The 13,244-nt window shown below is 40.2% G+C and overlaps 1 protein-coding gene and 1 long non-coding RNA gene across 2 annotated transcripts in view; one reads left to right on the forward strand and one right to left on the reverse strand.

Annotated features, from left to right (window-relative positions):
• LOC143694853 (uncharacterized) overlaps positions 1-13,244 on the reverse strand; it is a 114,291-nt gene that overhangs the window by 76,766 nt on the left and 24,281 nt on the right. The gene's annotated exons all lie outside the window — the stretch shown is intronic.
• HRG (histidine rich glycoprotein) lies at positions 1,324-10,797 on the forward strand. The gene is made up of 8 exons (XM_077184103.1): positions 1,324-1,521; positions 4,158-4,265; positions 5,217-5,304; positions 5,813-5,979; positions 7,624-7,740; positions 8,788-8,874; positions 9,505-9,745; positions 10,010-10,797. Exons 1-8 carry the CDS (start codon positions 1,324-1,326, stop codon positions 10,795-10,797), a joined length of 1,794 nt encoding a protein of 597 aa, XP_077040218.1.

Raw genomic sequence — 13,244 nt, forward strand, 5'->3', positions numbered from 1 at the left:
AAGAAGTGGAATTTTTAAAAATAAAGATTAATTAAATTAGGTAATTGTTAAGGATAATTATTCACTGTATTTCTGAAGGTTTCTGAAAAAAATAAGTAAAAAACCCCTTCATGGTCAAACATGTAAATCCAAGTCATAGAATCATAGAATGCTTTGATTTGGAAGGGACCTTAAAGATCACCCAGGTTCCAGCCCCCAAGTCAAATCTACAGCCAGCACTTTTTCTGTGAGAAGCTAATCCAACCTTCACATCAAACTAGATTTGGAAAATTCCTCATCTGAGTCTGACCTTGTCATTTTGGACTCACTTTGCATTTTTGTATTTTCTTATTTGGTGTTTAAATTTTGTATTCCATCTTCAGCCACTCCCTGACAAGCAATTACTGCCTTTTAAGAATGTCTTAAACTATCCTGAAAAAAAGATTTTGAATACAACGAGAGAACATCTCATCCTTTCTGCTTAGGAGAGGATGTTGGCATATACTTAAAAGGTATAAATCTTACTAGGTACTGCATTATTTTATTAAATACAAAAAGAAAAATTACCAGCAATTCTCTAAAGAAGTCTATGAGGGCTACCACAGCCAAAAAAACACACAAAACTGCTCAGGTTGAGAATGCAAAGGCAGCTTTATGTAACTTCTTGCCATACCTAGGTTACACAGTATTAGCCAGTCAGTCCCTTTCTGAGTACCAGTCTGAAATGATGTAAAGCTGATAGAAATATGCTCTAAATTTTCTTTAGCTGGAGGAGTAGGAGGTACTCACATAGCAGCTACAGACCACCAGCCTGCAGTGCACCTTGAGCTATATCCCTTTTCCACATCTGAGTGAATTCCTTATTTCTGTAAAAACAGGGATATGAATAGAGCCATAATTTGACCACAAATATTTCAGCATATTTTCAGTTCAACTGTTTTAATAGTAAACAGAAGACCAAGATTGTGTAATATCTGCACACATAAACTGGACCTTCTTACTGCCAGGCTCAGCCTAACACAGTTAGAAGTAAGTTCTTTCCATGATAAAGCACCATTGCACAACATCTGCATAAAGATTCATAAACAGGCCCTTTGGAGGGTAGTCCAGACAGGTTATAAAGCCTACTTTCTTCAAAATCTGATCAATCACTATATAATCATTTACTTGCTGTTTGCAAATGTTAATCCAGGGTCAAGGTAATGGCTGTCTGACATGACACTTAAACTTATATAAAACCATGCCCTTTTAGCATTCATTTATAACTTTGGAGGGCTGCTCTGATTTAAAAGCAGGCTGGCTTTATCAGGGCATGGGCACAAGTGACCGAACACTGCAAACAAAATGCTGCTTCTAGCTTCAGCTTTTTTTCTAACACTACTGCAGTGCTCTAATACCCAAAATGAAATAAGCATTACACCTGCAGACTGTAACACCATTGAAACAGATGCAGGAGTGGCCCTGGATTTGGTCAACAGACATCGCAGAGATGGTTACGTTTTTGGTTTGTTCCGTGTTGCTGATGCACATGAACTACATTTAGTAAGTATGAACTTAAAGGCTGATTTACACAAGACTGTGATTTTTAAATAATGAGCCAGGTAATTAAGAGCTTATGTTTATTGCTTTTACTAGAACAATGTTGATGTAATCCAATGAATCAGCTGTGATTTACAACACCTCAGTATTCATTTGTGTATGATTTACTGCACATAAACTTGATTTCAAACAATGCTGAATGGCCTCTCTTCTCTTGGCCAGCAGGATGTTTGCATAAGAGATGCTCTGAACAGCTCTATACAACTCTGGAAATTAATCTGTTCTGTCTGCTGTCTGGTTTCAGATGGTACACTCAAAATTTATATTCAGAAGGTTTCTTTATTCCATGAATGTCTAACATTAATTAGACCAATGCATCCTGCAAGATTGATATTTTGTTATTACCTTAATTTCAGACATACCTGAATAAACTGGTGGAAAGGGAAAAAGGCAGAGGAAGTCAAAGGAGTTGCTACTCTACAAAACAGGGGAGGGACTGGATAGAGAATCCCTATCAGTCATTTTCTATTTCCTTCCTATTTCCATTTTTTTTTTCCTAGAGAAGATAACATAAGCATTTCTAAATGACTGCTGAAATGCCAAAACAAATCAATAGCAGAAAAAGCAATAGAATAAAATGGCTTTGACTAGTACATAAAAGAGAGCAAGGACAAGCAGATTTACTAATGCACCTGGTAGCTTTCAGCTGCTTGATTATGAAACTGGTATACAGGCACACATGCACCATCACAGACATCCCAGTATAGCAACAGAAAAAACAGGATAGTGTTTGATGGAGCTGCTTGGTAGTGCCTGTAAGGACAAGTATAGATTCAGAAAGGGACCCAAAGTCCAGCTTGTCACAGGTCTTCAGGTACACCTGCAAAAAAACCCGATGGAATTTTTTGCTTTCCAAAGACAAGAATGCAGCAAGTAATATCATTGGGTTGTACACAGTAGTCAGGCAGTTAAAGAGCTTCAGCTGGGAAGAATCTCTTCTGCATTAAGATATTAAACCCTGAAGTCTCCTGTCCTTAAAGAATTCTGCTGCCATGCAGCTATGTATGTGCCATCCCTCTTCAGCTGTCACACAGTGTCTACAAAAACAGAAAAGACACTTCTCTCTGTCTGACTGCTAAAGAACCCTCTCTGTAAGGTCTCTGTATGTTCTCAGACCCAAAGCCACCAGATGTGATCTCCTGCACACTAATCATGTACATTATTGTGCTAGACCTTTCTTTGGTTCCACTGCCAAGATAACATTAAGAATGTGTATATATTAAAAAAACAAAGACCAAAACATTATTTTTGTTTCTCCATGCAATAGTGTGCAACAGGTTTATCATATCATCCCCTTCAGAAATCTAAGCAGAGCAATTTCAGACAAATCTCTACTGGGTTTACACAGGAGTTCTAGAAGCATAAGATACTCAGGTATCCACAACAACACAGTTCTGGACTTGTGTGGGCAAAATGCTTTTAAAACAACTAAGAAGATACCATATTTCCCCCAAAGAGTTATTGAGGAGATGAACAGAAGAATTTTCTACTGCGTATTTGGATGTAGACATTTAACCCCTATTTTAAAATTAGACACAATGCTAAGATATACAAATATTGCAAAACCAGTGTTTACCATGACATTGGTGGACTCTTACTAGTGAAAATATTACACTAAACTGCAGCAATTCTTCAAGGTCTCATCTATAAAGAAACACTGAAAAAGGAACTTGAATGGATGGAATTTCATAAAGCCCAAGGACACTTCACATTGAAGGGCTTTGCACGTTTTTATCTAAATGACAAAATAAAATACATATCTGTTTATTCTGAATGTCCGTACAAGGGCTGAATAAAGTTTAAATAATCCATTCCAAAATCGTTTCTGTGGGCCACAGAAGATTCTTAGCACCAGATGCCATTACACTGCCATCCAAATTCAAATTTTAATTCTCCTAATCGTATTTGCTCAGGAGACAGAACATACTAGAATAGTTTCAGAGTTAAGGATTCTGATTGGGATTATTAAAGTGTTGTTGCATCCCTCCCTGAATAAACTGAGCAGGAAGCAAAGGTCTGAAAGTCTCTGGTCACTAAGGTAATTTGAAATGGATGTACATACAGAATTGGCTGCTTAGACAACTGATGTCCAAATAGAACAGTACATTCTATGGGAAAACCAGAAATAGGGAATGGCAACCTTTTAACAATGGCATTTTCCCTACTTGATGAATGTCATATTAACAACAGACACTTTTCACAGGTTATCAACAAAAGGATAAGAGGCAACAAGTGTAAGTTGCAGGAAGGGAAATTCTGATTATATATAAAACTAAATCATGGAGAAAGTTGTGAAGTACTAGAATGGCCCAGAAATGTTGTGGAATGTCTGTCTTGGTGATACAGAGAATGCAGTCGAAACTTTGAAGTTTCAGCTTTGCCTTGAGCAAGTGGCTTGGCAAGATGACCTCCAAAGGTCCCTTCCAGCCTAAACACTTCCTGTACTTGATAGCTCTGAAAAACCTTAATAAAGAACTGGAGAAGCTGCATTAAAGATTAAATATAGTGACCTCAAAAAAGTTTATTTCAGATCAAACTTCTTGTCTACAAACTCTGTTTCACTTGCACTTCTCTTCCAGGGAAATTCAACGGTCCTCTACTTAACTTTGGATGTGCTGGAAACGGAATGCTCTGTCTTATCCAGAAGACACTGGGAGTCCTGTGACTACAGTCACACCTATCCAATGGCAAGCAATGGCATCTGCACCAACTCATACACCAATAATGCACTAACTTGATCTTCCTCTGAACTGCCCAGAAGTGTGTGTCTCAGAGAACACTGGGCTTTAATATGGCTCTTTCTAAACCAAACTATATCTAATTCTAGAATGTTAAATATATGCTAAAAGCTTGGGAAAGGATTGAGTCTTCAAATAAGTATAACTTATTTAACTTGCTGTCTCAAAGGAACTATACTCCACATTCCACTGCTTGTGGCAGAACTTATGTTTTAAGGGTAATTTGCTGACAACTAAAGGGCACTAGAAATTATTTTTTAAGCATGTTCCTGGTATATGAGCCAGAAATACCAGTGGTATATTTTGTCAGTTTTCTGTCATACCATTTGTGGTATGACAATGGGAAAGATTGGTAGTGTCATTGCATGAACAATGTACAGCAATACTTGTCCTTTCTTTTGCACTCCAGTGATGAGAACTCCCAGTCCAAAACTTTATTTAAATGGGAATTGTGATACTATGACAAAGGAGAAAGAAGAAGGCCCAGGAGCAGACAAGAGAAAGCATTTATTCTTTTTTTTATTGGAGAAAAGGAATTGATGAAAAGGTCCATCCACTTTTGACCAAGATTTGTATAACATGGCATTCTAAGTTTCCCTGTCATCTTGTCTTATCCTACTCTAAATAAGTATCAGGATGACTAAGAAAGCTGTTTCAGTTTTCCATTGTCTACTCAATCATGCAAACTGAGAATTAAAATAAAAGCTCTTGTACAGAGAGATCCCATTTTATCTGAAGACAAATTTTGAGTGCTACCTGATCAAACATGGCATTAATGACCACATCTGTTATTCTTAGAGGCACTGCACATTGAAAGGAGGTATAATTTCTATGGTCGCCTACATCCAATTAAATCCAGGGAAAATAACATCATAATCATGTATTCTTTTTTCCTCTCAGGACTTTGGGCAATGTAAGATTATCACATATACAAACCATCTGCTGAAGAAACCTCAACTATATGGATTTAATTGTACATTAAGTCCAGGTAAAATAACCACTGCTGTAAGCCAATGCATACCTCAAACCAGCCCTTGTACCAAAGTCTGTACACCACCAGTGTATGGAAACCATAACAGATCCATTCATCTGCTTGTAATTCATATTTTAGATAATTCAAATGGAATGTTAAGAATGAGTAATAGAATTAAGGTTACCCTACTCCTCTAAACCAGACTTTATTGATGTCAGCTGATATCACCATTCCAGTCCACCAAAATATGATGATGAACATCAGAACAAATGTAAATTTGGGAAGACTGCACATTTGGGGTGGTAAGAATCTAAGGTGATTCATAAGAATACTCATTTTCATGGGTTTGGGTTGTTTTCACATTACAGAACAAACCCTTATTTGTGGAGCAAGGGACAGGTATTTCACTTCCAAGGAAATGCTGCATTTAAGTTTCACATTATGAGTTCACATTAAAGGCATGGGCACACTCCCAGGAGTATTAATATCCACTGTAATATTAGTTAATTATTTGTTTTCACAGTTCCACCTGACTTAGTAGAGTGCAAAGACTGTCCTGTGAAACTTGAAGCCTTAGAAGTCACTGAGCAACACAAAGATATTGCTGCAAAGGCCCTGAGGAAATTCAACAGTGAAGGTAACCACACAAACAACTTCGCTGTGGATAAAGTTGAAAGAGTTTTAAAGATGGTAAGTGGCATTTGCTCCTAGAATTACTTAGAAATGACACAATTTTGTGAGCAACTCCAAGACCATGGGGCCAGAACTGAAACCCTTCTAGGATCAGATCTAAGTTGAAGGTCCTACTTTAGCGAAGACTTGTTATCAACTTTAATTTAGGTGTGTGAAAGCAAAAGGACTTCTCATTTGCTAAAGAACTATGGCAGTATGATGGCATTCAGAATTCAAGGCCTCCTTTGTGTACATATTTTAATTTTGACATATGTTACATACATGGGTTTATTTACTACTGAGCAGACTTCAAGATGGACAGTCATGTATTATCACAGTCACACTTTTGTCAGTCGCAGACAGATAATTTTTTACTCTTAGAATATTTATCACATGGGTACAACAAACAGTGGAACATGCTCAGCATCATTTTGACTCTTGCTGCAGAGCAAAGCAGCACTCTGAGGAAGGGAGGTGAATTTGTGCTGTAGCTCTTGAAGAACTTCTGGGTCTGGTAAATATCTCCATATCTAAGTGAAGTCAACATGAAGATTTATCCTTTGGGTGATTTGAAGTATATTAATAACAAAATTTCTTGTTGGTAGATACTGGAGACTTTCACTTAAACAGCATGGGATCATTCTGCCAACACATGTGTCAGCCCAGGACACCTCTGTAATGAGGTCCCAAGGCTCCCATCATAATACATGTTGATCTTGGAAACTGCCTAAATGATAGCATGCCAAACTCACCTCCCTGCAGCTTTTAATATCGCTCAGAAACCTGACAGTGTCCCACACTGGAGCCCTGTGCACGCTGTATCCCTACTGCCATTTAGAAAGGGATTGTTTTCACATTGCCTGGGTTCATGTGTTTCTCCCCAAACACTTGGTTTTTCACACTTCACCATCTTCAGCTACAGCAACACTTTACATTGTACCACTGGATTTTAACACTCAGAAACTATGAATTACAATAAAAAACACCATAAAGTATGTGCATGCACTTTCAACCAATTTAGTTTAACTAGTGAAACTTGTATGTGCACACATGCTAAGGACACCTTCAACACAGACTTGATATAAAAGTACTGCTATAGCTGGAAATTAAAATGAAACACCTCTTTATGGATTTTAATGGGATCACAAAGGCTTTCTCCCATGTTCATATGGAGTAAGGCCTTCTCTATAACTAATGCCCTTGACAACAAAGAAAGCAACATTCTTACAGTAACCGGCAGAATTTCACCTCAAATTAACATCAGCACTCTAATACTATGCACTCCCAACACTGGAAATGGGTGGTTGCCATCCAATAGATCTCTCTACTTTCACAGAAGCAGCAGTTCACTTTAGGGAGAAGACTCAAAGGACACTACTTCCTAAAAACACAGGCTGTAAAAGTAACAGATTTTATAACACATGCATACTAAACAAAGAATTAAAGCAAGTGTTCCTGGAAGCAGTAAGGGCATGAGATATAAATTATCTAACCTGTTTTCCTTGCTGAATATGTGTATGTGCATGAACATTTGAACAGGACAGGTAAGGAAAGCATGAGGTAGATGGGATTTTGACAATAAGATGGCGTATGGTTGCTCTGAAAATTGACAGACTTTAAATACACCTAGTCACCACTTCTTCTTTGACCTCTTGGTTTCAGACTGCCTCCCGTGAAGGTCACATTTTGGGATTCTCTATAAAAGAGACCAACTGTTCAAAATCTATGCAGGAAACAGATCAGGCACTGGAATGTGATTTTCTGCATGACTGGCATGCTGTAAGTAAAGTTTTAGAACAAGAACTGATATAAAGGGTGGTACCAGTAAGATTCTACCAATATATTTTCAAGTGTTTATTATAAGCATGCACCCAAACTCAAAACTAAAAATCCAGCATGTCCAAGCCCAGATCCTAATTTTACAGCTGCTCCATTATCTTTTATAAGGAAACAGTCTGAACTCTCAAATCTTAATGTAATTGGAATCTGGCATGTTAGAGGCCTAGAGTTTTTCAGGTTGTATCTAGCTTTTGGATTCAAATTGTGGCCAATCCCTAGCAAATCATTCATGCTCTGTCCATAAAAACTTTTACACCAATATGAGTCATAGTTCCTAAAAAAAAAATATGTCTTAAGTAATCCCAATGAGCTCAGGGTTGCTTTTTTTGCTGCAGAAGAATGGAGAGTGGAATAATTCAAGGTCATCTGCAGAAAACTATCAAAAGTGTTCTCTTCACCCCATTTTTTCATTACTGTTATAGTCTACACCAAAGAAACAGCTAGGCAAGATTTCATAATTTCAGAATAAATTATTTCCCAGAAACTAAATTGAAATAATGAAATAAAACATGGAAAAAATAAAATATGTAAAACTTTTGGTTTATATGATTTACATCCATCACCTTCTCTGGTTTTTTATACTCCAATCTGAAGAGATGTTTGACAAGCAAAGGTGGGGAAAAAAAAAAGGAAGAAAAATCAGGCACCCAAGAGTACTCATTCTGGAGGCATTAGTGGCTGGCCAATTTCTCAGACATCAAAATGGAAGTGAGATGCAGAGTAGTAGCCCCCTAGCTGCACATGGTGAAGTGCATCTAGAGTGCATCACAGTCAAGAACCCCCCAAAACCAGCACTTATTTTAATCATCATTAATCCCTAGCAAGCATTGGTTAGAAGGCTCTGGATCTGGCTAAGTTATGTGAAGATACTTAGGTGTCAAAGGAATAGCCTAACTTGTAAAATGTTGAACATTCAGTAGTTTGTATTAATTCCATCACAAGAACCCAGATGTGCATTGTGGGTTTTTTTCCTTGTCTTTTGCTTAGCACACCGGATTCTGCAAGGCAAGAGTTATCAGTGATGCAGATGAAGCTGATGGAGCAGATATAAGCTGCGAAATCTACCATCCCTGGGTATGTACTCAGTTATGGACACATCTCTGGCTGTATCCTCATGCAGGTTGCAGCAATCTTGCTTAGCCCAGACTGGCAGATGATTGTAAAATTTATGCAAATTTTCTATTGCCTGGGTGCGATGCAGCCTGTCAGGACAGACTGACCTGCAAGTCCTAGGTCACTCAAAGGATTGATCAGAATTGAGCTGTCCCTACCACTCCTTTCAAGCATGTCTTCTCTCAGTTTAATCACTTGACTAAGCGTCAGTGAGTAGAGACTGGCAAAAAAGTTCAAAGGAATTTTAGAAAGCAAGGGGAGGGGAGATGATCTTTATCATATCTGGTATTCCAGTTTATATCACAACAGCTACTCCAGTGTGGATTTGTTTTGTTTTGATCTATCACAAATACTTCTCAGCTGGTTATATAATTTCAAAATGGTGTAGTATTTCAGGCAGATTTTCAGTAACTTGGCATTTTATTATCTATTCCTTCTCCCCCATCATGAAAAAAATACAGATTTTTTTCCTTAAAGATCATTAGAGCTATGAATGCAAACCTGCTAACTCCCCCCTCTCTCTTTCTCATCAATTTCTTCTACCCTATCAACACCTGATTAATACTTCCTCCCTGTTGTTTTTATAAACAGCACCATGGCTGTGGGCAAAGAGGGAAACATTCAGCCCTGGGACATCCACACAGACATCCCCACTGTCATCATCATTTTGGTCACAGACATCGCCATAAGCATCACCACAGACATGAATGTCCCCCCTCTTCTCAGTCCAGACCTGAAGACCTTGAGCATAACCCCAAATCCAGCAAGGAAGATCAAGACAGCAACAAAGAACTTTCTTCTCCCCCTCCTCCCCATGATGAACCAGATCATCATCATCCTACTCTACCTCCTCAAGGACCAGACCATGACCATCCTCCTCACCACCATGGACCACCCTGTCCCCCTCCTCATGGACCACATCATGACCATCCTCCTCACCACCATGGGCCACCCTGTCCCCCACCTCATGGACCACATCATGACCATCCTCCTCACCACCATGGACCACCCTGTCCCCCTCCTCATGGACCACATCATGACCATCCTCCTCACCACCATGGACCACCATGTCCCCCTCCTCATGGACCAGACCATGACCATCCTCCTCACCACCATGGACCACCATGTCCCCCTCCTCAGGGACCAGACCATGACCATCCTCCTCACCACCATGGACCACCCTGTCCCCCACCTCATGGACCAGGTCACCACCACCCTCCTCACCACCATGGACCACCCTGTCCCCCTCCTCATGGACCAGACCATGACCATCCTCCTCACCACCATGGACCACCCTGTCCCCCTCCTCATGGACCAGACCATGACCATCCTCCTCACCACCATGGACCACCCTGTCCCCCTCCTCATGGACCAGGTCACCACCACCCTCCTCACCACCATGGACCACCCTGTCCCCCACCTCATGGACCAGGTCACCACCACCCTCCTCACCACCATGGACCACCCTGTCCCCCACCTCATGGACCAGGTCACCACCACCCTCCTCACCACCATGGACCACCCTGTCCCCCTCCTCCAGGACACCCTCCTCATCACTGTCATCACTATTACAGACATCATCACAACAAGACAAGCATATCAGGGAAGTATTTTCCATGCCATGTAACAGGAGCTGTCTATCGCATCCCAGTTCTAAATCAGCAGGATTCTCTCACACCTCCTACTGCAAACTTTCCTGAACTATCCCAATGCAACCTTCACTTTTCCAGAACTGGCTCAAAACTAAAGGAGATGGCAGAATTTCCAGGCTTTCCAGATCACCCTACACAATCAAAATCATGCCCCGGAAAACCCAAACTTCATCTTCCAAAATTTTTGCCTTTATTTCCTCATAGCCTTGTAACAGAAAATTCTCCTATATGACCTCAGAGAATGATGTTCCTGGCTCAATAATTTCAGGGGCAACCACAGTCCTACAGTCAATGAAAACAGCAGATGGAGAAGTGGGAAAAGTATTCTGTTTCTAGGAAGGAGAATCAGTGAAAATATTCATTAAGTATTTCAACCTATGTCTTCATCATGGCTACCTCAAGTTCCACTGTAACTGAAAGGCTCAAAATTCTGAGTCCCTCAGATAATGTGAATGGGTAAAAATCTCCTCAGAAAACAATGTTCTTTCAGTTCTAACAAAAAAGAAAATTCTCTAATAGTGCAAATTACCATCTATAATCTTTCTTTTTTTTCATAATTCGTAATTATAATGTACTTCTCCAAGGAATCTGACCTAGAGGAAATTTGACTGTTTTCCATAAAAAAGTAATCCATGACACTACATTCATGCTTTATACAGATTTATAGAAAATAAAAATGCAAGCATTTTTTTCTTGACACAGTTGCCTGTTTTGGTTTTTTTTTGTTGTTTTTTTACTACACATAATTAGCTATTGGATACTGAACTAGAAATTATATTAAACTATGAAGTTATTTAAGTATTAAACATCCACAAAGCAAACTCTAGCATAAATTGACTAATGGTGTTTGGGTTAGCACTGTTATCTAGTGGTCTGAGAACAGTTAATGATTTGCTGTCTCACTGCAGGGTGGCCTACACAGGTGCTTCCATCACTACAGCTGCTGGTGGTGATACACAGAAATATTGCAGTCAAGGACAGCCCTTCTCAAATAGTTCATAATTGCTCTCAGGGGAAGAGAAAAGCAGATGCATGTAATAACTCTTTCGTGTAAATGTTTTCTTTATTGCTGAACCTTCCTCACTGGAAACTGAGTTGGGAGGAGAAGGAAGAAAGAACAGTGGTGCCTCTTTATACTCCAGCCCCCATCAAGGTCAAGTCCCTCCAGACTGTCCAGGGACCAGCAAGCTGGTTCAGAACAGCCATGTCATCAGCAAGAACATGGGATTAATCTCAAAAAAGTTAGTAACTTGATCATCCAAATAGCTTTTTAATGGCATAAAGTGAAACACAGTGCAAAGGCCACACTGAAGTAAAAGAAAGAAAATGAGGACCCATTGTGACTGAGTGAAGATTGACTAATTTTTAAAAGTCTGTTATCATGTATGAACAAACTTATTTCTGGTTTAGTTTATCCACAGTGTCTAAAGTGCATTTTCTTTAATCAAAACTTGTACCAAGTGTGGTGAGTTTGCCCTGGCTGGGTGCCAGGTACCCACTAAAGCTGCTCTGTCACTGCTCTCATCAGCCAGACAGGGGAGAGAAAATATAACAGAAAGCTCATGGGTCAAGGTAAGGCTTGAGAGATCACTCACCAAATATCATCACAGGCGAAACTGACTGGACTTGGGGAAATTGGCTTATTACTAATCAAAACAAAGTAAGAGAATGAGAAATAAAGTAAAATCTTTAAAACGCCTTCTTCCCAGGCTTAAATTTACTTCTGATTTTCTCTACCTTCTCCCTCAGCTGGTGCAGGGGGATGGGAATGGGAGTTGCAGTCAGCTCATCACATGTTGCTCCTACCCCTCCTTTTTCCTCAGGATAAGGACTCCCTACACTCTTCCTTGCTCCAGCCAGGGATCCCTCCCACTGGAGGCAGTCCTTCATGAACTGCTCAGTGTAGGTCCTTTCCATGATGTGCAGTCCTTTAGGAACAAACTGCTCCAGCATCAGTGCCCTCACAAGTCCTGCCAGAAAACCTGCTCCAGCCCAGGCTTCCACAGGGTCACAGCCTCCACTGGGCATCCACCTGCTCTGGTGTGGGGTCCTCCATGAGCTGCAGGTTAATCCCTGCTCCACCAGTGACCTCCAGGGGTTGTAGGGACACAGCTGCCTCACCATGGTCTGCTCCATAGGCTGCAGGAAAATCTCTATTCCTCACCCACAGCAGTTCCTCCCACACCTTCTTCACAGGCCGTGGGATTTGCATAGCTGTTTTTCTCACATATTCTCTCTCTTCTCTCTCCTGTTCTTTCCCAGTTCCTTCTTTTTTTTCCTTCACCACTGTGTTATCCTAGAGGCACTACCACCAGCACTGATGGACTCAGCCAGAGCTGGATCCATCTTGGAACTGACTGGCATTGGCTCTGTCAGACATAGGAGAAGCTTCCAGCAGCTTCTCACAGAAGCCACCCCTGTAATCCCTTGCTATCAAAACCTTGCCACACAAATCAAATACAGCAAGAAACAGCTGGAACACAGAAGCCAAGACAATCCCAAGGTGTTCACAGACTCAAAGCTATTTGGTGCCACACAGGGGACAAAAGCACCAGATGTTCTCAGCCATCTCTAATCCTGGCTTGACCAGACTCAGATGATAGTGTTTAATCCTTTGTTCTTGGGTGTCACATATCTGTAATGATAACAAAGCACTATGATCACTAACTAATCCATAAG

Source organism: Agelaius phoeniceus, chromosome 10 (assembly GCF_051311805.1).
Source record: "Agelaius phoeniceus isolate bAgePho1 chromosome 10, bAgePho1.hap1, whole genome shotgun sequence".
Lineage (NCBI taxonomy): Eukaryota > Metazoa > Chordata > Aves > Passeriformes > Icteridae > Agelaius > Agelaius phoeniceus.